Source organism: Gastrolobium bilobum, unplaced genomic scaffold (assembly GCF_033153095.1).
Source record: "Gastrolobium bilobum isolate Gb01-03AN ecotype WA unplaced genomic scaffold, APGP_CSIRO_Gbil_v1 utg1261, whole genome shotgun sequence".
Taxonomy (NCBI): domain Eukaryota; kingdom Viridiplantae; phylum Streptophyta; class Magnoliopsida; order Fabales; family Fabaceae; genus Gastrolobium; species Gastrolobium bilobum.
In genome coordinates this window covers 161404-184033 of record NW_026897380.1, presented here as the reverse complement: position 1 = coordinate 184033, position 22630 = coordinate 161404, and the positions used below count along the sequence as shown (strand labels likewise).

The window sequence follows — 22630 nt, the reverse complement described above, 5'->3', positions numbered from 1 at the left end:
ATATTATACAATTTGTTTAATCATTCATGATAACAGAATAAAAATAGATTATTAATAAATAAAAATAAAACTTTATAACTTTAAAGATACGTTTTCCAAATAATATTCAGAACAATTATTTTTAATAAATAATCGTTTCCATAATATTTAATAAAAAACAAGTCAAGCGCTACACTAATTTTTTTTTTTCAAAAGCTTGATGCTGGTTTTTTTTTTTCTTTTGAGTGTTGAAAATAGTTGTATAATTTTTAAACTAGTGTTCTATCTATGTTTTGCCCGGAAATATTTTGTGTTAATTAGTTTTATTAACGATATTGTTTTGGTGAAATATATAAAATTGTAATAAAAAAAATTTATTAATGAAGATTGATTTATGTACCCAAAAAAAAAAAAAGATTGATTTAGTCAATCATTATCAATACTAATAAAAATTATAATAATTAAAACCACTAGGATTGGTATAGGGGTTTGGGTAATTTGGATTGGGTTATATATTCAAATCTCACTAATATATCTAAAAAAATATAATAATTAATACATACATTTTTTTGGTAGAATTAATACATACATTTAATATTTGGTAAATAAGTAAATGCAATTCAAGAAACAAAATATATTTTTAAGAAAATAACATAAAGAAATAAAGATAAGGTTTTTAATGCAAAATCCTCTTGAGAGTTTTTAATTTGTACATGTAAGCTTATGAGTAATAAAATAAAATAATTTTTTTTTTTAAATCCATTCTTTTCAATTAAAAACAAATATTTTTTATGACTAATGATCCAAACATCAAATCGTATTGAGAGGAATGAATCATCTTATGTCACATAAGTTCTTGGTAAATCATATCAATTATTCATAGATAAATTAATAATTAAAAATATTTGATTATTCATATTCTCCGAATTTCAACTAATTAAAGTTAGTTTTTGTAATAATTATTTAATTCAAAAAAATTTCTGACTGTGAAATTTAGATAATAAATAAAAACCATTTTTTTAAAAATAATTATTCAAAATATATGAATTACTAACCTTAGGCCATATTTCTATCATTTAAACATGGCTTCGTTTTTTCTGCAGTTACTGCAGATAAGTTATTTGCAGTAAGCCCAATACGACGTCGTTTTGAGACGGAAATCATGATGTATTTATAATTTTAATTTATTTCAGGATTATAATAGTCTTTATATTTATAATTTTTTAAGATTTCAATATCAAAACGATGTCGTTTTGATAATAAATGCAGATAATTTATCTATGCAGAAATATTTTTCCCTTTAAACATTACCTTTTTAGGATGGGCTTTGTTTCACGTCAATTTGCCGAAATTAGAAGTAGTTTGCGGAGTTCACGGCACAGCATTATTATGAACGGGGCATGTTATGATAATTGATACGAAGGGGAACCGGTTCAGTAATCCGAATGAAATGATTAAAGAAATACGTCATGGTACAGGCTGTTGAACTTGAATACGCGGCAACTTGGCTTTCTTTGGAGAGCCAATCCAATTTTTATTTTAAAAAAATATTAGAGAAATAAACCCTCCATATGTATTTCATCATCACTGTTTTTTTTTTTTTTTTTTTGTACTTTTCTTTGCTTTTCTTTTTAATTACAATTTATTGCGCTAAAAATGAAATCTTCAATTTTTACCATAGAAGACATCATCCAACACCTAATGTAGGGAATGATATGATAAACACCAAAGCAGTATAAAATGAGATTTAGGGTATATTTGATTTAAAAAATTTGGAAATAAATTAATTTTTGTGTTGTATAAATTAGAAAAAAAAAGGTTTTCAGAAAAATCTATAATAAAAATATCTTTTTTATATTAATTCAACTCCACCTTTGATTAAAAGATAAAATAAATTTAAAGTAAACTTGGTGCTTCTTCAACTAAAGCTTTGAGCTCATTCAACATTTTTTTTTTTCTAAAAATAATTTAACACTTGTCTAGCATATTAAAATTTTCTTTATTCTTTGATTGGTTACTCGCCTTTAATCAACAATTCAAAAGATCAATAATCAGCTTTTTGGAAGAAAAAAACCTAATTAAATAATTATATAATTGATGTAACACTTGACCATAATAATATAATACTGTACAAGCTTACCAAAAAAATATGTATATAATACTGTACAAAAAAACAAAGCTTTTTTAGCCAGATTGGGATTGCTAGGTAGACATTAAAATACCACGATTTGACTCAAAACCGGTTACAATAACGTATTTGTTTTGGTGTAATCTTGTTTGTTGTGGAAGGTAACATGAAATAAGCAATTCTTAAATGAGTATGTGTATATTAGGAGAAAAGGAGAAAAATTTCAGTGGTTCCTGGAAATGTGGATAATTTTTTTCACTTTGTTTTTTTTCTTTTTTTTATATTTTTTTTTATGTTTCAAATTTTTCAAAAGGTACCACTGAAATTTTTCGCGTATATTAGACGTAATCAATCCAAAATTTCAGATAATATTAAAATATTTTTAACAGACTTAATTTTCTTTTTTCTTTTTTTAAAAATTACTATTTTAATATATTTTGAGTCTTTAACTGTTTGTTTAAAATGGACACTGTACTCATAATAAGATTATTTCATAATTCGTTCTGTAAGCCACTGAAATCCAATCACCGAGTTATTACTGAATAAAATAAACTAATAAATATCAATTAATCATTTTTTGTATAAACAAACATGCTAACTTATTTTAACAGACACTCTTATCAATTAATTTTAGTTGAGTAACACTTTTTTTTCTAATTTTTTCTATAAATAAAAATTCTTATCTAGAAAGATAAAAAAAAATTAAAATGAATTGGTTTGATTATAATTTTTTTTATAAATTTAATTATGTAAATACTGAAATTCACTCATATAATATTTGAGGATTTGAACTGAATTGATCATTTTATCTTTATTAATTTAATTATAATTACCTATTTTGAGTAGGAATAATTATATAAAATACTAAAGTGGATTCATATTTAAATATAGGGTTCGCTTTTTCTGTAATTATTACAGATAAGTTATCTGCAGTAAGCCCAATACGACGTCATTTTGGGCAGAAATCATGATGTTTTTGTAATTTTAATTTATTTCAGGTTATTATAGTTTTTATAATTATAATTTTTTAATATTTCAATCCTAAAACGACATCATTTTGAGAATAAATGCAGATAACTTATCTGCAATAACTTGCAGAAATATTTTTCTTGTTAAATGTAATCCTAACATAATCATTCAAGATAAAATTTTAATTATTCAATAATAAGTTAACAGTTGACAATTAAAATGATTATTTTCTTCTTCTTCTTCTTCTTTTTTTATATAACTTATCATTGTTGATTTGTTAAACATAAATTTCTCAAATCACTTGATCTTACTAAAATAAAGGGACATGAGATATTCATTTCCACTGAATCAAGCCACATTTTTCCAAAGCAAAAGTTAAAGATTTCTTATAGTTAGTAGTTCCGTGTGAAGAATGTTATGATCCCCACATAAAAAAAAATGAGAAGTAAAAACACAAGTGTTGAAATTTGAAGAAAAACGGGTCCCACATCCCCTTCTCTTTGCTTTCGGTCTCCAAATCTATATAAAGCAGTTGCATTCGCATTCATTTAGCTCAACTCACCCATCAAAACCAAAACACTTCACCTTGCCAAAGTCTTGTAATAAAAGAACCTATCTATTTCTCAAAAAGCACCATTGTTGCTAAGATAAGTTGTTTTCTCTTTGTCCCTCTATCCTTTTAAGTTTCCAATGTATAAAGGAGAGTGAAGGAAAGAAAGACACCATTGTTGCTTTAAGAATTACATATAGCAGGTCATGGGTGGTTCTAGAGTTTTAATGATGGAGAGTTTAATGAGATCAATGTTATTATTATTATTATTACTTTTATGGGTTTGTGCTGTCACAGCCTCTGTGAGTTATGATCACAAAGCCATTTTGATTAATGGGCAGAGAAGAATTTTGATCTCTGGTTCCATCCATTATCCAAGAAGCACACCTGAGGTACTCATTCCACTTCCACTCTTACTAACATGCTTCATCAAAATTTTGTTTTTTCATTATTTTATTTTATTTTTTCATTCATGCATGCACCAAAGTGTTAATTCATTTCTTATTGCAGATGTGGCCAGCCCTAATTCAAAAGGCCAAAGATGGAGGCCTTGATGTTATTCAGACCTATGTGTTTTGGAATGGACATGAGCCTTCTCCTGGAAAAGTAATGCAAATTTAAAATAAAAATAAATAAATAAATTCCTTAGTTTTTATTTATTTTTGTGGGGGTGTTTCCATCCTTTGTTGTTAAAAGTTTAAAAGAAGACTCATATTCATGTTTTATGTAATGTTGAAAAAATTTCAGTATTATTTCGAAGAGAGGTTTGACTTGGTTAAGTTCATCAAGTTGGTTCAGCAAGCTGGCCTTTATGTTCATCTCCGTATTGGTCCCTACGTATGTGCTGAATGGAATTTTGGGTAATGATTTTAATGATGTACACCTTAACCTTCTTATGCTTTTGTTATATGAAGTGAAAAATTCTTGTGAGAGAAGAAAAATAATTCTTACAAAACCACTCAAAGGTCACATGCTCTGTTTTCTCTCTGTTTTGCAATTCAGGGGATTTCCTGTGTGGCTCAAGTATGTTCCTGGTATTGCTTTCAGAACAGACAATGAGCCCTTCAAGGTTGGACTTTTCAATTTGGAGCAATAGAGCATCTTTAAGTCTAATAATTCATTTATTATTGATTGATTATGTAATTTAATGAATGCTCTAACCAATAGTCCAATTTTGTCATGATGTGTGTAGGCGGCAATGCAAAAATTCACTGGGAAGATTGTCAGTTTGATGAAGTCAGAGAAGTTGTTTCAAAGTCAGGGTGGTCCAATAATTATGTCTCAGGTAAAATATTTGTATTTTTATTTTTGGGTGATAAAAAAATGGTATTTAAATAATATATATTTTGGGAAATAATACTCTCATGCCACATGAGATACTCCCATTTTCCTACACAAATTCGTTTTCCGTGCCAATTAATTTTTCTTTTCTTTTTTAATATAAAATATGGGACCCACATTTAACTTTTCTCTACTTTTTTTTATCTCCTACAATCCTACAACATAAGAAAAGTTAAACCCATATATTTTTTTGTACAATTGATTTCAGTTTTGTAATTTTTTTAGTATAAAGTTTATGCAGCCAATTAAAATAATGATGATGCTTAATTTAGTGTTTTATCTAATTGAATTGACAGGTAGAGAACGAGTATGGACCGGTGGAATGGGAAATTGGTGCTCCTGGAAAATCTTACACAAAATGGGCTGCTCAAATGGCTGTTGGTCTAAATACTGGTGTTCCTTGGGTTATGTGCAAGCAAGAAGATGCACCTGATCCTGTTGTAAGTTATTCTCCCTTTTTCTCTTGCTAAACGTTTGTGTGTGTGTGTGTGTGTTGCTGTCTTTTTTTGGCATAAAATTCTTATTTTAAACCAATAAATTTATGTGATCCATGGATATATATGGTGGTGGGGTTTTCAATAGTGTTTTTGCTTACTTTGATTGGGCTAAGGTTGTTTGTTGCTTTTAACCATATGGTAATATTTTGCTGTTCTCTTATATCTTACAAGCCCATTTGACCCTTTTGTCCGTTTTTATTTTCCTTTATTTGGAGGAAGGATTTCTATAATTGCAGTGATTGGTGTGCTTTTGTCTCCTTCACTTTTATTTCAAAAGAAAAAGAATATTTTAGAAAGTGCCAATTTTTGGTTTCAATTCAATGTTTCATGAGGGAAAAACGTGTGTTTTTCATAGGCAAAGTGATTTTTCTCCCTTGCATCCTTCTCTCTCTCATATCTGTATTTACTGACTGTGCTATAGATTGACACCTGCAATGGGTTCTACTGTGAGAATTTCTCTCCCAACAAGAACTACAAGCCCAAAATGTGGACTGAGAATTGGACTGGCTGGTAAGTCATACAAATGCTACCTTGTAAGATGAAAATATTTGATTTTTTTTTCTCGTATATTTAGTTTTATGTTTCCAATTCTGTAGGTATACTGATTTTGGGGGTGCAAACCCTCATAGACCTGCAGAAGACTTGGCATTCTCAGTTGCCAGATTTGTACAGAATCGTGGTTCATTTGTTAACTACTATATGGTATGTTGGTCCTCTTCACATATGATTTATCCATGGCATGGTGAATACTTGTGTGCTATATAAATTCATGTTCTAGAAACTTTGATTTGAATCTAATGTCTCATTTTTTGAGTCCAGTACCATGGAGGAACTAACTTTGGCCGGACATCTGGCGGCCGCTTCATTGCCACTAGCTATGACTATGATGCTCCCATTGATGAATATGGTAAGCAGTAAAGTTTAAATTGTTTACATGCTTTGGATGATGACAATTACACACAGTTAAAGCTCTTGAAAACATAAGGAAGCTTTTGGCTAGAGAAAAATAAATTTTTTTTTTCACAGCAAAATGCACATTTTTACTTTAGGCATCACATAGGTAAAGCTGAGATACATTTTCACATTAGCCTGACTCAAGCTTGTTCATCTATATCAGGACTTGTAAATCAACCAAAATGGGGGCATTTGAGAGATTTGCATAAAGCAATAAAACAATGTGAGCCGGCTTTAGTGTCCGTGGACCCCACAGTGTCATGGCCTGGAAAAAACCTTGAGGTAAAGTCCCTAAGCTGTTTTTGTGATTAAAACCAACAGAATTCCCTACTTTGAAAATTCATTTGATTCCTTTTGTTAATATAATCTTAGGTACATGTGTACAAGACAAAGTCTGGTGCCTGTGCTGCATTTCTTGCAAATTATGACACCATATCTTCCTCAAAAGTTACATTTGGAAATGGGCATTACGACCTACCACCTTGGTCTATCAGTATTCTTCCTGACTGCAAAACTGCAGTTTTCAACACTGCAAGGGTAACACAAGACTGCTGACTATGTTAAATAAGTTTTGCAATTTTATTTTTGCTTAATAGAAGTAATGTATGGTGAAATTATTTATACAGAAATCAATTTGTTAGTGATATCTTTAAAAAACTTGAGTTATAGTGTTTTCAGGAGAAATGGTATGTTAAGATTTTTTGTAGTGTGAATATTCATAATTCATTTATTTAACAATTTTATGCAGGTTGGTGCCCAGAGGTGGGAGAAAAAGATGACTCCTGTAAACAGTGCATTTGCTTGGCAGTCATACAATGAAGAACCTGCATCCTCCAGTGAAGCTGATTCAATCACAGCACATGCACTTTGGGAGCAGGTCAAAGTGACCAGGGATTCTTCAGATTATTTGTGGTATATGACAGAGTAAGCATCTTTAAACTTATCAAACTTCTTAAAGACAAGTATTAAAAATGTTAATCTCTTGATACTTATTCTATCCTCTCTCCATCTGATCAATATTGATATCCCTTGTTCAGTGTCAACATTAATGCTAATGAAGGTTTTATAAAGAATGGGCAATCTCTTCTTCTTACCGCAATGTCAGCTGGTGATGTTCTGCATGTTTTTGTTAATGGTCAATTTTCAGGTGAATAAAATTATCATGCCTCTTTTAAGTAGCATTTTTCTATTACAAACTCCAGTTTTACATATCCATCTCCTGTATGTATGCAGGAACTGTGTATGGGGGATTGGATAATCCTAAATTAACATTTAGTGGCAATGTGAAGCTGAGGGTTGGCAATAACAAGATTTCTTTACTTAGTGTTGCCGTTGGTCTCCCGGTTAGTTCTCTCTTTCTGATATCAATGTTTTCTGTAGCATTTATAACTTGCTGAGAAGTAATATCTTGATTTTAATTTTATTTTGTGTTCAATTAATACCAGAATGTTGGTCTGCACTTTGAAACATGGAATGCTGGGGTGCTAGGCCCAGTCACACTGAAGGGTCTAAATGAGGGGACACGAGACTTGTCTCGGCAGAAATGGTCTTACAAGGTTTGTTATCTAGTATATTTCATTGCTTACTAGCAACATTGAAAGGTTTTATAATAATGATGGGTGTATATAGCCCAAAAATAACATTAATTCAACTAACAATTTAATAAATACTGAGGTGAAGACTAGACAATGAGATAGTAATTATTAATATATGTTGAAACTTGATCACTAATGAAACAAAAATTCTAAGGAAACATCTGTGTCATTCTAGGATAAATAAGAATTGAAGATTGAAAATGTGGATGAAATTAGCCAGTGTAGGCACTAAGAAAAAGAAGAATATGTACATTGATTAGTGTAAAATCATCCAAAAGAATAAAAAGCAGAAAGAATTATTTATTTATGTACTTTTTATTTTGTAAAGTTGCAGTAGTAATGATTAACACATTTGTATGTTATTGGGCAGGTTGGACTGAAAGGTGAAACCTTGAGCCTTCATACCTTAAGTGGGAGTAACTCTGTTGAGTGGACACAAGGATCATTATTGGCTAGAAAACAACCTTTGACATGGTACAAGGTAAGAATAAATTTTGTACAGATGTTGCATTTCTATCACTGTTATAGATTATCACTTGCATCTGTATGAATTCTGAGTTATTTTATGCTTTAATGTTGTTAGACAACTTTTAACGCACCAGCTGGCAACGATCCATTGGCCCTAGATATGAGTAGCATGGGAAAGGGTGAAGTATGGATAAATGGTCAGAGCATTGGTCGCCATTGGCCTGGATATATAGCACATGGTAGTTGTGGTGGTTGTAATTATGCTGGAACTTACACTGATAAAAAATGCAGGACAAATTGTGGAGAACCTTCTCAGAGATGGTAAGAATTTATACAACTTATGTCACAACAGCGATGATGTAAACACTTGAATATCATGAGTGCCTAATTTTTCCTTTGGACAGGTATCATGTTCCTCGCTCATGGCTGAACCCAAGTGGGAACTCCTTGGTTGTGTTGGAAGAATGGGGAGGTGATCCTAGTGGAATTTCTTTGGTCAAAAGAACTTGAAGTGTGCTCATATGATGCTTCTAATAGGGTATTCCAACTATTCCATTTCTTTTAGTCTTGTCCTTTGTTAATAGCTTCATTCCAAGATATTCCTAATAAATCCTCAGCTAGAAGCCTTTGGATATCTGCTGAATTTCAGGAAGAAGTTTAACTAGTTTTTCTTGAAGGCCTCATGTAACTTTGTAGTCCCTGGATGTTCTTATGTTTTCCAATCTATCTTAGTTATTAAAATTCATGATATTCATATTTTCCTCACCCTTTATTTCTATCATATCTCTTGTTTTCTCTATTTCCTCAACTTTTATGGCAGCAACATGCAGAAATTACTAGATATAGATCATTTGGCATTGAAAAATTTCCAGTCTTTATGTTCTGATTATCCTCTAAAATGTTGTTATGCATCTCTGTGTCATTCTTATTATCAATTTCTTCTGCTGGTCTTTTTGCAGAATTGAATTGGCAAGCAATATTTACCTTATTACCCATCTCTAGGAAATGCAAAGAAGCTCTCGGTTGAGTTCCTATGCAGCTAGGATTCTGTGATACAGCAATTTACCAAATAAATGTGGTTCATATCTTACTAGGTTCAATATAAAAAGTATTTGAAGTTCAACATTGATGCTCCATCTCTTCTGGTAGTTCAAGTTTACACCAAAAAATTGCAAAGGCCTAATCATGCACCCCCTGGCCAAAAACAAAATGTATATAAAAGAAATTGGATGCAAAGATACTGTGTACTGTACATAGTCAAGCTATTCCGCTCAAAATTGCTCCATACATTACAGGGCTTTTAGCAATGAAAATTGAGCCCTTACACTTTGCTATAAAAAGGAAAAGAGTTGGACACGCCAAATGTGTTCCATTCTGCAAGAAATAAATGTATTTGTTTTTCCATTAGAAATATTATGTAAGAACAAATTGAAAGTAATAAAAGTTGCTTCTAAGTGGCATCTGGATGAATTTTTGTTATTATTTTTCTTTTCTGAATGTGGAATATTATATTTTTGTTTAAAAGGAAAGGTATAGACGCGTCAAAAAAATCTTAAAGATATTCAGGAAAGGGATCCTCACTAGTAACATAATCATTCTATTGGAGTGAGATTGATACACAATTTTTATTATAAAGGTACCTACGGTGATTGATTATGATGAATATTATATCTTTAATTTCAAGAAAAGGGTACAAAAGCTTATTATGTCAGGATAACAAGCCTATCAAATTTTCATCTAGCAATTAGTAGACCTTGATCAAGAACCAAACTACCCATTACCCAACCTTCCCTGCTAAGAAAAATATGTGAAAATAGACTTTGAATAATATCTCTTAACCAAAATAAGTTGGGCACTTGCTAGTATGCTGCATCATATTACAAAACATTATTACATGCCAAAGGGATTTTTTATTTTTTATTTTTTATTTTTTTATTTTTTGCTGAATGCTTAAGGGATTTCAGGTTCGAGGCGAACAAGCCTGTTTTTGTATAGCTAATTCACTGCCTTTGTTTTTTTTTTAATTGTAATAGACAGCCTAATGTAATAAAGCATTTCACAGGTATGGGCCGGTCTGGGTAAGATTCGACCCAACCAAACTTGGACACATGTGTGATTTGACATGGACCCAAATTTTTAGCATAGAATCTGACCCGATCCAACCAGCAAATTAATAAAAAAGAGTATCATATTTAGTAGATACCTCATTATACTCTGCACTGTCATATGAATCACTAGACACCCCATTATCCTCTACATTGTCATATTTAGCAGAAAATACCGCATTATCTTCACCTACTTGCACACCACATTCTAACCCATCCCTCCCTTGTGCAGGTGCTATAATATGAGTATTTGAAATGCAATCTTCAAAATAAAAATGTATCTCATTCTCATTAGCTAAGCCAGCTTCACACATGGCATTGATATCACAATCCTTACAAGAGGTTTTAGCCCTTGCTTTAAATCAGGCTCATCGGACTTTAGCCACAGCATGCTTCTACATTTTTCATACCCAAATCCCTTAAAAAGAGTGTCAAGGTCACACAAGTTTACAAAGTCAACATCCATCTCAGGCAACTCATCACTCTACCAAACTCAATAACAACCTCCCATGACGATACACAATCACTATATATTCAACCATATGTAACTCATACATAATTGACATCCTTTAATATTAATGAATGCAAAACAAATAATGCAATTATTTTACAATACCACATGCATAATGCAATTAATCTAAAATGTGCAAAGAGATAGACAAACATATTTTTTTCATTTTGCAATCAATTTACCCAACACTTGGGTCGACAATCCACTAAAATTTGCAAGGACTTTGCTCAAATAGGGACCACATAGAAAATGTTTTTAATTTTTGTATACCCTAAACTTTACTAAGGACCACATTTGGGAGACAACATAGACCACTGAATCTACATTACACAACCATTGTAGAAGGGACACACAACAGATTTTTTTGAGAAATAAACATATAGTTAGAACACTTACCTTATAACGAATTAAAGTATCAAGGTCTTCTCGTACTACACCCAAGCGCCTCAAATCCAAGTCCTTGCAAGTGGAGATGCGCTCTCAACGCAAAGAGAAAAATGGGATGCGATCTCGACGGAGAAAGCAAATGGAAAGCTGAAGAACAGAGAAGGTTGCTCACAAGAAAGGAGAAGGGAAATCTGTAGTATTTCTCCCCCAATGACGTTGTAAGCTGAATACCGAATAGAACATCATTTTATGTCCGACGTGAAATGTGACTCAGTGAATTAACTTTACACGTTAGTAACGTTATTAAGAGATCACGAGTCAACTTTTTTTCTAAGTGATTAATTGGGTCCCGTAAAATTTGTCGAAGACCCAAAAGAAACTTTACTCAATAAAAAATAGCAGCTGATTTGTTATGCATCTATTTTTTTTTAAAAAGAAAAAATTATTTTGTTCTTTTTTAACTAACTCTCTTGTCCTATATTAATAAGAAAAAAAACCTGTTAAATTCAAATGACTGCAATGGCATATATAGGACCAAAACTTTAGATAATAACTAATAAGTGTAGGGCACTTTTTGAATTTAGATAAAATTAAAAATATGTTAAAAAAATAATATTTAAAATTATAAACAAGTTGTTATAATTAATTAAAATAATATAAATTTAAAATGAAAAATTAGTGTAACGTATGGCATCCTTAAAAAAAGTTTCAAGAGCCTACTAAAACAAAAATACAAACAAAAGCTTTAAGATATTTTAGTGTATTTTAAATGGGAAATGTACTTTTGTTTTTTTTGTATAAGAAAAATTTGGCAGCAATACATAAATATGTCGATGGATTTTTTTTTTTAAGAATACGTGGGTTACACTTTTTTTTGTGTCTACTCAGAAAAAATGGTGCAGTGATAACAGAAAAAATGCACCCATTTTAAATTAGAAAAAAATATTTATCATTTTAAATGACATAATATTATCTCATTTTAAATGAAACGATATTATTTTTGTGCATGATTAATGATTTTTTACATTTTCTCTCTTTCTCTTACTCTTTCTCTTTCTCTTTCTCTCTCTTCTTAATTTTATGAAAGAGAAAAAATATAAAAAATATCAGTCATACACCAAAATAATGTCATTTAATCTAAAACGATACAAAGTTTTATAATTTAAATGAATTAAAAAAGTTCATCATGATAGCCTGCAACCGGAACTCATTTACAGTGTCACGTACCAATACGGATAATAAATATATCATCGGTAGTAAAAAAAAATCCTTTACTCTGGCGCTGACATAAGAGTATAATATACATGTGTCTTCTATTTTTTTAGTGTCTAAGTAGTATACCATCCATATACAAATGTACAACTTTTTAATACCACGATAGCACTCAATATTTCCCCTACTCAGCCCAAAGGTTATGCATGCAGGGTCGAATTGACTTTTTATTGGCCTTTTTAAATGTTAGCTAACCCAATCCATGAATCCACAATCCAGTTCATTTATGATCAATCCATTGCGGGCTATGTTGATACTGATTAAGTTAGTTTATTTACTCATTTAAAATAATAAAAAATAATATGAGTTAATTAAAGTCAATATCTTCGCAAATAACATGAAAATTATTGTAATTATTGACAATATATATATATATATATATATATATATATATATATATATATATATATATATTTGTAAAAGGGTCAGGATCATTTTACACCAGTGTAAGTTACACTCTCAATCTTGTCCACTGATCCCACTTATATTAAAGGGCTCAAATTTTTTAGTAACGTGAGCCATTGGATACAAGTGGATAAATGGTCAAGATTGAGTGTAAGACTTCTAACTTTTACATCGGTGTAAGAATATTATGTCCCTTTGTAAAATATTAATTTATAGATGAGTTGAATTTTGTAACCGTTGGCATTAATAAGGAAATTATCCCTCATTTATGATTTCTTAACTACCACATTAATGGAATAGTAAATCTCTCATTTACTTCCAAATTTGAGAAATTTATATTTGGATTAAGTATGCGTAAACTTAACAGATTACTTTTCCCAGGTGGAGTGAATTAATTATGTGATCATCGACGAAGGATATAGTCCTAAAGATTTATTACTATGCTCTTTTTTTCGTTTGCCAAGTTTTTTTTTTCTTTCTAGAAAAGCTTTTTCTTGGCCAAAGGTGTTTAATGAGATAGTTTTTGTAATGTTTTGATTGTGCATATCATGTACTCTCCTTCCTTCAATAATTTCTTCTCATTGAGTTTTCTAGCAAGGTTTTAAGAAGGCATGAACTTAGCGCGTCCAGGGGGAGTATTGTAAATGAACGTTACCAATTCAATTAAAAGAACATTATTACAATTTATTACGGAAGAAGATTACGAGATATCCATTATGAAATAGTATTGTAAATGAACGTTACCAATTTAATTAAATGAACATTATTACAATTTATTATGGAAGAAGATTATGAGATATCCATGATGAAAAATTGTAACTATTGCTCTTCTTCTGTAGCTCCATTAATAGCTATATGCATTAATTGTGGGGGATCTATTTTTCTTTACCAAACTTTTATCTCATTGCATTTTTCTTAGAAATGTTTTTCATGAGTCAATCTATATTAGCATATAAAAGGTGGTATAATAACTATGAATATTGTACTCTTTTGTGTCATTTTGTCTTGTAAAATGTCTTTTCACACACACATATATTGTTGGGACCAAACATAAACAAATACTCAATCTTAAAATAGTAAAGAGAGAATGGAAGAAAAAGGAGACATCGAATTTATCCTGATTCACTTAATGAGAGCTACGTTCAGTAATATTCACTATATTCTTCTCACTACACTTGTTACAACACTGTAGTTATAAGGAGAATATAAATAGGCATAGATACCTTAAGCAACAATAGTTATTATTGATCCAGGCCTAAACTACTAGAAAAGAAAAAAAATAAAATTAGCCACAGGCTCACAACAGTACAATGCCTCTGCGGTACCTCCGTTGGTTTTCTTTGCATCTTGTCAACAAGAGTCATGAATGTGAAATATAAGTTATACCCAATATATATAATCAGAATTATTTTACACTATTTTAAGATATATTCTTAATCTTGGTCATTAATCCAATTCATATCTGAATGCTTTGATTTATTAAATATGTGAGTCGTTAGATACAAATATATAAATAAACTATTGGGTGTAAAACTTATTCTCTTTATACTAGTATAAGAATAACATGCTCGATAAAGACACCAAATTATCCCACATAAAAGATTAAAAACTCATTGCAAACCTCATTTTTCTTTCCTATTGCAATTATTTATTAGGGATAATGGACTCTGATGCAATAAGAGATAGTAGTCTCCTACGATATACACAATCTTAATGGATATCACACTTAAAAAAAAGGAAAAAGAAAAGAAAATGAATGCACAAATCTCTATGAGTGTGTGGCATGATTTTCATGCAACATGAAAAAAACATTGCCCTATTTAATATTATGTAATGATTTTGTTTTAAATTATAAGTTATATGACATTTTTATTCTTTGTCGTTATATAATATAAGAATACTCTGCTTAATATATATATATATATATATATATATATATATATATATAGGCTCATCGTTTCTCAAGCTGCTTGAGATAATTTTATCTCCGGCTACTAAATCATAACAGTACAAAGATGGATCAATGGTGATAAAGGAAGAGAGAAAAAAGGGAATCATAACCATTCAAAGGTGAATCAATTAATATAGGGAAATAAATAAACAAAACGATGTAATTTTGGGATGGCCGGAGATAAACTTATATCAAGTTGCCGGAGAAATATTTTTCCCTATATATCTATATATAAATAGGCTTATCATTTCTCAAACCGCTTGAGATAACTTTATCTCCGGCTACTAAATCATAACCGTACAAAGGTGGATCAATGGTAATAGATAAAGAGAGAGAAAAAGCAAATCATAGCCATTCAAAGGTGAATTAATTAATATAAAGAAATAAATAAATAAAACGACGTAGTTTTGTGATAGACGGAGATAAATATATCTCAAGCTGTTTGAGAGATATTCTCTCTCTCTCTCTCTCTCTCTATATATATATATATATATATATATATATATATATTATTTATATATTTATATATATAGGAAAAGTATTTGTTATTTTAAATGACATAACTTTGTGTCAATTTTAATAAAACTACATCGTTTAGGTATGTTTTTGCATTCTCTTTCCTCAACTTTTCCACCCAAATTTTATAAAAAAGGAAAAATGTAAAAAAAAATGCCAAAAACACACTAAAATGATGTAATTTCATTAAAACGACACAAAATTAATATCACTGGTCGTTGTAATGGGACAAATATCCATTGCTCTTTTTGTCTTGGGACAGTGGAAACACTGTTACACACTCTTAGAGACTGTAAACATGCAAAATTGGTGTGAAATAAGCTGATTTGGCCGAGATGTGCCTTACAATTCTACAGCTTCGATTCAAAAAGCTGGGTGGAAAGTAATCTTACTTCTACGTAGGGTTTGGGTAATTGGCAAGGTATTTTTTTAATAGCTTGTTGGTTCCTTTGGAGTTGGCGTAACAAGTTGATTCATGAGGCCAACTTCAGATTTCCTGATCATCCGGATTTTATTATCAGAGCTTATGAGACAGAGGTGAATAGTTGTAGAGCTTTGGAATTAGTTCCAAATTTTCCCATTAGTCCCTTGCATACTCATTGGATTCCTCCTGCCCCTAATTGGGTTAAACTTAATGTAGATGATGCAGTTAGTACATCATCCAACTTGGCAGGCTGTGGTGGTATTTTTAGAACAGATGATGGTTCGTGGTTGGGAGGTTTTTCGTACCATATTGGTATCTGCTCTCCGATGATGACTGAATTCTGGGGAGCTCTAAAAGGCTTAGAAATTCCTGAAAGTTGGGGTTCCGTAAAGTTGAGCTAGAAGGAGACGCTTCAGAAGTTATTACGATGCTTGCTTGTAGAAGCAATGCAGCTTGTCTACCACACATAGTGGCAAGAGTACAAGCTCTTATTGATCAAGATTGGACAGTGGCTCTAAAGCACATCTCTAGAGTAGCAAATGAGTGTGTTGACTGGCTAGCTAAGTCTTCCATCTAGAGTTCATTTGGTCCCCAGTACTATCGGATCATGCCTGCGGAACTGATTCCCATTTTTAATTTAGATCTCCAGGCAACATCTCATTGCATAGATGTTGATCCTGGCTAGTTTGAATACTTTATTGTCCGTTTTTTAGTGGTTTATTTTGTTTTTTTGTTTTCTTGGGCCTTAGCCCCTATCTGTTATAAAAAAATGACAAATACTTAACCTTATATATATATATATATATATATATATATAAGGTTCGTTTTTTCTGCAGTCAATGTAGATAAGTTATCTAGATTGAACCCAAAATGACATCGTTTGACTCGTTTTGGGGCAAAAATCAAGGTATTTTTGTAATTATAATCTATTTAAGGGTTATAATAGTATTTCTAATTATAATTTTTAAACCCAAAACTATATCATTTTTTAAATAAATATAGATAACTTATCTACATTCACTGTAGAAACATTATGTCAGGACAAATTGATTTAGAATGCAATTCAATGGGAAGATTAACCATGTTATTACATATAGTCAAATAAGATAGGTTATATTAAGGAGGTAAATGGGTCAGACGGCTTAATAGGAGTCTACGATCCAATTTAAATCAGGCTATTTTCGATTTATTACATATAATAAAATAGAATAAGATCAGATTTAAAAAAAAAAACCTATTTAAATAGTAGACAATAGGTTGTCTTTTATATGCCAGACCTATAAATATATAGGTCGGCCTATAACAAGCATATATTTATTTTAAATAAAATAAATAAAATTATTATTTTAATGATTTTAAATAATAAAGTAATATTTTTTTAATTATTAAATACCTAATTGCTAATAATAGATTTAAAATATTTTATACATGGGTGATGTGTTTGCTTTTTCTATAGTCAATGTAAATAATTTATCTAGGGAGATTGGGAATGTGGTAAGTGTTTTAGTACACTTACCACTTCTCACACTCCTTCTAAGACTACGCCCTTTCTCAAAACGATGTCATTTTGAGACAAAAATTAAGATATTTTTATAATTATAATTTATTGCAGAGTTATAATAATCTTTTTTATTATAATTTTTTAGTTCAAAACAATATTATTTTGAGAATAAATATAAATAATTTACTTACATTCATGGTAGAAACATTAAAACCTTTATACAAACCTAACATATTTAAACGCACAGCCACTCCCAGCCATATACACCCCCTGGCGGTGAGCCATTGGGACAGACATAGATTGATCGTTTGTTTGTGTATTTGTTAGAAGTTAGAACGCAATTGTGATTGGGGCCACACACAGAGTCACAGATAGCAAACAAGGAAGAGATGGGATAGAGCGCCCGGAAACATCAAGAAGAAGGGTCCTGCTAGTTGGTCACGTGTCTCATCTGTCTTTATACATTAGTCCTGTCCTGTCCTGTCATATCCCAGATTTTTCTCATTTTTCATTACAAACAAGTCCTGTCCTGTGCCATCTCTATATATTTATCGTACTGTATCATTTCAGATCCTCAAAAAGTTACAAGAAATTAATCTGCCATGCGTCTATATATAAATCTTGAAGTGTATATATGAGCTAGAGCATAGAAAATGAGAGAAATTAATTTTAATCATTCATATACACAAAGTCTGTATTTTATTTTATTTTATTTTTTATTTATCGGTTCATCAAATATTTAATTAATTATATTCCAACATTATCAAATAAACACATTACTGGGATGACTCTCCGGTGACTTCTTCTTAACTATCTTCCCGCCTCTTCTTTTTTTAGTAAATAATCTTCCCCTTTCTCTTTTGGCTTTCTACATCTATATTATATAGGTAGTCACACTTCAACAGTTCAATTGATAAAAATCATATTATACATACATTTATTAAAGAGATTAATATTTCTTCTGCCACAAGAAATAAAATTATTTTCTATAATTCCAAAATAATAAAACAACATCATTATAGGATTATAGGAAAAAATAAAAAATATTTGTTTTCTTTATTAAATAACTTAAAAATATTAAATTTTAGACTTATATATATATAAACATTATTAGTAATGTAACACATATGCAAATGAAAATTATTAGTAATGTAATGAGCATACCATTTGCAGCATCAATGAGAAATCATGGTGTTTTTGTAATTTTAATTTACTTACGGGTTATTATAATCTTTATAATTATAATTTTCTAATCTTTCAATCTCAAAATGATATCGCTTTGCAAGTAAATGCACATAACTTATCTGCATTAACTGCAGAAATATTTTTCTCACACACACACACACATATATATATATATATATATGGTAAAATTATTTTTGCAGCCGCTTTACGTACAACAACGGTAGATGTATGGTTATGATTCTCCACATTTAAGGATTTCATCCTTTGTATGGTTATGATTCCCCGCATTTAATGCTTTCAAGTATATATATGAAAAATATTTGATTGCTGCACGTACAACAACTGCAGAAATGTAAATCCATATATATATATATATATATAGAGGTAGGATTCTTTGACACCAATGTCAAATTTGAAATTTGACACCTCAGTGTCACATGCTTATAAATCAGAGTTGTTGATCTTTTTTTATCTAACGGCTCTTAGATATGGTGTCAAATTTCAAATTTGACACTGGTGTCAAAGGATCCTACCTCATATATATATATATATATATATATATATATATATATATATATATATATATATATATATATATATATAGAGGCAGGATCCTTTGACACCGGTGTCAAATTTGACTTTTGACACTTCATCTGAGAGCCGTTAGATCAAAAAATATCAATGGTGTCACATGCTTACGAATCAGAGTGGTTGATATTTTTTGATCTAACGGCTCTCAGATGAGGTGTCAAACTTTAAATTTGACACTGGTGTCAAAGGATCCTGTCTCATATATATATATAGGGGAATGATATTGTAACAACCAAGTTGTGTTACTACCTTGTTTCTACCAATCAATCTCACCGTTAGATCGGTTATGTTGATCTAACGGTTATATTTATTTTCATCTTTGTATGGTTATGATTTCCCATATTTAAAGTGAAAGCATTAAATATGGAAAATCAGAACCATACAAAGGTGAAAATAAATATAAAGTATTAAGTTTGAGAAATCATGACCATACAAATATGGAAATAAATATAACCGTTGGATCAACATCATCGATCTAACGGTGAGATTGATTGATAGTAACTTGGTAGTAACATAACTTGGTTGTTACAATATCCTTCCCCATATATATATATATATATATATAGGAAAATAATTTCTGCAGCTGCTGTACCTACAGCAAGCAAGGATCCGCGTCCGGATCCTAGGATACGGCACCGGATCTTGAGTTTTTTTTTTTTTTTTTTAAAAAGCCGTGGGCCCACTTTTTGTGTCAGCTGTAGATAACATTATCTACGACAGCTATAAAAATGTTAAGCCCTATATATATATAAACGGGCCAGGATTTTGAAATTTGACACTAAATCTTATCATTTGATTTTCACCAATCAACGGTTATCATTTCTTGGGAGGTAGACTTATTAATTAATATTAATTCTCAATAAATGATAACCGTTGATTGACGAAAATCAACGAATAGTATTTGGTGTCAAATTTTAAAATTTGACACCGGTGTCAAAGAATTCTACCCCATATATATATATATATATATGGTAAAATCATTTCTGCAGCCGCTTTATGTACAGCAACGACAGATATATGGTTATGATTCCCCACATTTAATGCTTTCAAGTATATATATGGCAAGTATTTGATTGCTGCACATATAGCAGCTGCAGACATGTAAACCCCTATATATATATATATATATATATATATATATATATATATATATATATGGGGTAGGTTATATTTACAAAATATTTTGTTTACAAACTACACTATCTTCTTCCGGGAGAACACTAATCACACTACCTTCTCCCGGAAGAACATAGTGCAATTTGCATAAATTTGTAAAAAAATTTGTAAACAGATCATTCTCTTATATATATATATATATATATATATATATATATATATATATATATATATATATCCCTAACAGAATGACAATTAACGGGACTTTTAGGCTGCTACTATAACCCTCATTTACCAAGCATCTTACACACTATGTTCATGGCTCTTACTTACTGACTTGACTATGAAAGTGTTTTGTGAAGCACCATTGTCTTTAATCCAGCACACGAAGGAGCATACAGAATCACAATTACCGGGACTTTTAGGCTGCTACTATAACGCTCATTTACCAAGCATCTTACACACTATGTTCATGGCTCTTACTTACTGACTTGACTATGAAAGTGTTTTGTGAAGCACCATTGTCTTTAATCCAGCACACGAAGGAGCATTTTTCTGCCAGCACCATAACAACTACTTCCAATCGGGCTCCAGTTTGAGTCCCAAACAAAAAATTATATGTGTATTTATTTTTCGCTATTTTAGTTAATTCATATCATAATATATTTAAGAGTAAATACCATTTTTGGTCCCTAACAAAAAACACGATCCCCACTTAAGTCCCTTATAAAAATAAATTAGTCAGTTAGTCTATAACAAATTCAAAGTAGACTCATTTAGTTGAAATCGTGGTCCCTCACAAATTTAAAAAAGACCTATATTAGTCCCTCAAAGGGACTAAAATAGGTACACTTTGAATTTGTTAGGGACTAATTGACTAATTTATTTTTGTAAGAGACTAAAATGGAGACCGTGTTTTTTGTTAGGGACCCAAAAGGGTATTTACTCTATATTTAAATTATATTAAATATAGAGCACCTGAGCAGATAGCACCAAGAAGAGTTATAATTTTATTAAATATTTTTTAATTTTACTAAAAACATATCTTATTTTTTTATACAAGTAAAAAATGAACACATAACCTAATACAACTTACCCACATCTTTCACCAAAATTATTTTAAGTTTTAGATAGGGCCAAATTATAAATTGTAGTCCGGCCCAAATTATAATTTTAACCCAAGCCAAATTATAATTAATTATATAATTATATATAATAAATACAATTTGTTAAAATTTAGCCCAAACCAAGATCACACCCAACTAATACATGGCTCCGCCACTGCCTACTTCATAAAAATTCAAGCACAACCTCACATCATATCCACGTATACATATTTGAAACAGATTTGAAAGGAAAATAAAATTTTTCCTTTTGGATAATATTATTATCAGCTAACTCACATAATTGATGGTCCAAAAAAATTTAATTATAGTGATGAAAGTTATGAGAAAATTTTTATATATATATTTTTTAGTGAAATTATATTAACAAACTTTTTTTTTATAAACTTAAAACTATATTATATCTTACCAATAAGACATTTTTATAAAATATAATGAAGTTTGTAAGAGTTTATAAATTTGGTTTTATAAGAGTTATGTTGTAGGAAAAATGATTATGTAATATTATAGAGACTCGTTTTGCGTGCCGTAATTTTCTTTTTTTTTATTTTTTCTTCAAAAAGTGTGGGCCCCACAAAATGTGTGTATAGAAAAATTTGTTGTTTCATGTTAAATGACAAATGCAAACCCCTTATAAATTAGAAGTTTGTAAATATAACATTGGAAAAACATTTTCTCATGTTGCATGAGAATTCAATTCTCATGTTGTGATCCTTCGATTTGGGTGCAAATTTTGTTTTTTTGATAAATGTGGAGCTCACCACTAGTTAAGTCACAACATAAAAATTTAATTCTCATACAACGTAAAAATTCAATTCTCATACAACATAAGAAAATCAAACCCTTATAATTTTCCATTTTTTTTTATCATCAATACATTAAATTACGTTTCCTTTTTGCTCAGAAAAACAAACAATAACACATAATGACATAATCTTGTCGAGATCACTTTACAGATTATTTTTCTTGCAGGAATCCAAAAAAAGTTGCTAATTATTGAATGAACAAGACACATAGAATAATTCTGGGAAGCAACTTAAGTATCGAGTACTCCAAAAGCA

The 22630-nt window shown here is 30.3% G+C and overlaps 1 protein-coding gene across 1 annotated transcript; it reads left to right on the top strand.

The window, feature by feature from the left end:
• Window positions 1-3832: 3832 nt before the first annotated feature.
• LOC133306464 (beta-galactosidase-like) lies at window positions 3833-9819 on the top strand. The gene is made up of 19 exons (XM_061506788.1): window positions 3833-4018; window positions 4137-4232; window positions 4374-4486; window positions 4629-4695; window positions 4819-4911; window positions 5264-5407; window positions 5886-5974; window positions 6061-6166; window positions 6284-6371; window positions 6582-6700; window positions 6791-6955; window positions 7167-7342; window positions 7456-7565; window positions 7652-7761; window positions 7864-7974; window positions 8384-8494; window positions 8597-8802; window positions 8886-9019; window positions 9441-9819. The coding sequence occupies exons 1-18, from the start codon at window positions 3833-3835 to the stop codon at window positions 8989-8991; spliced, it is 2196 nt and encodes a 731-aa protein (XP_061362772.1). The 3' UTR covers window positions 8992-9019; window positions 9441-9819.
• The last annotated feature ends 12811 nt before the right edge of the window (window positions 9820-22630 follow it).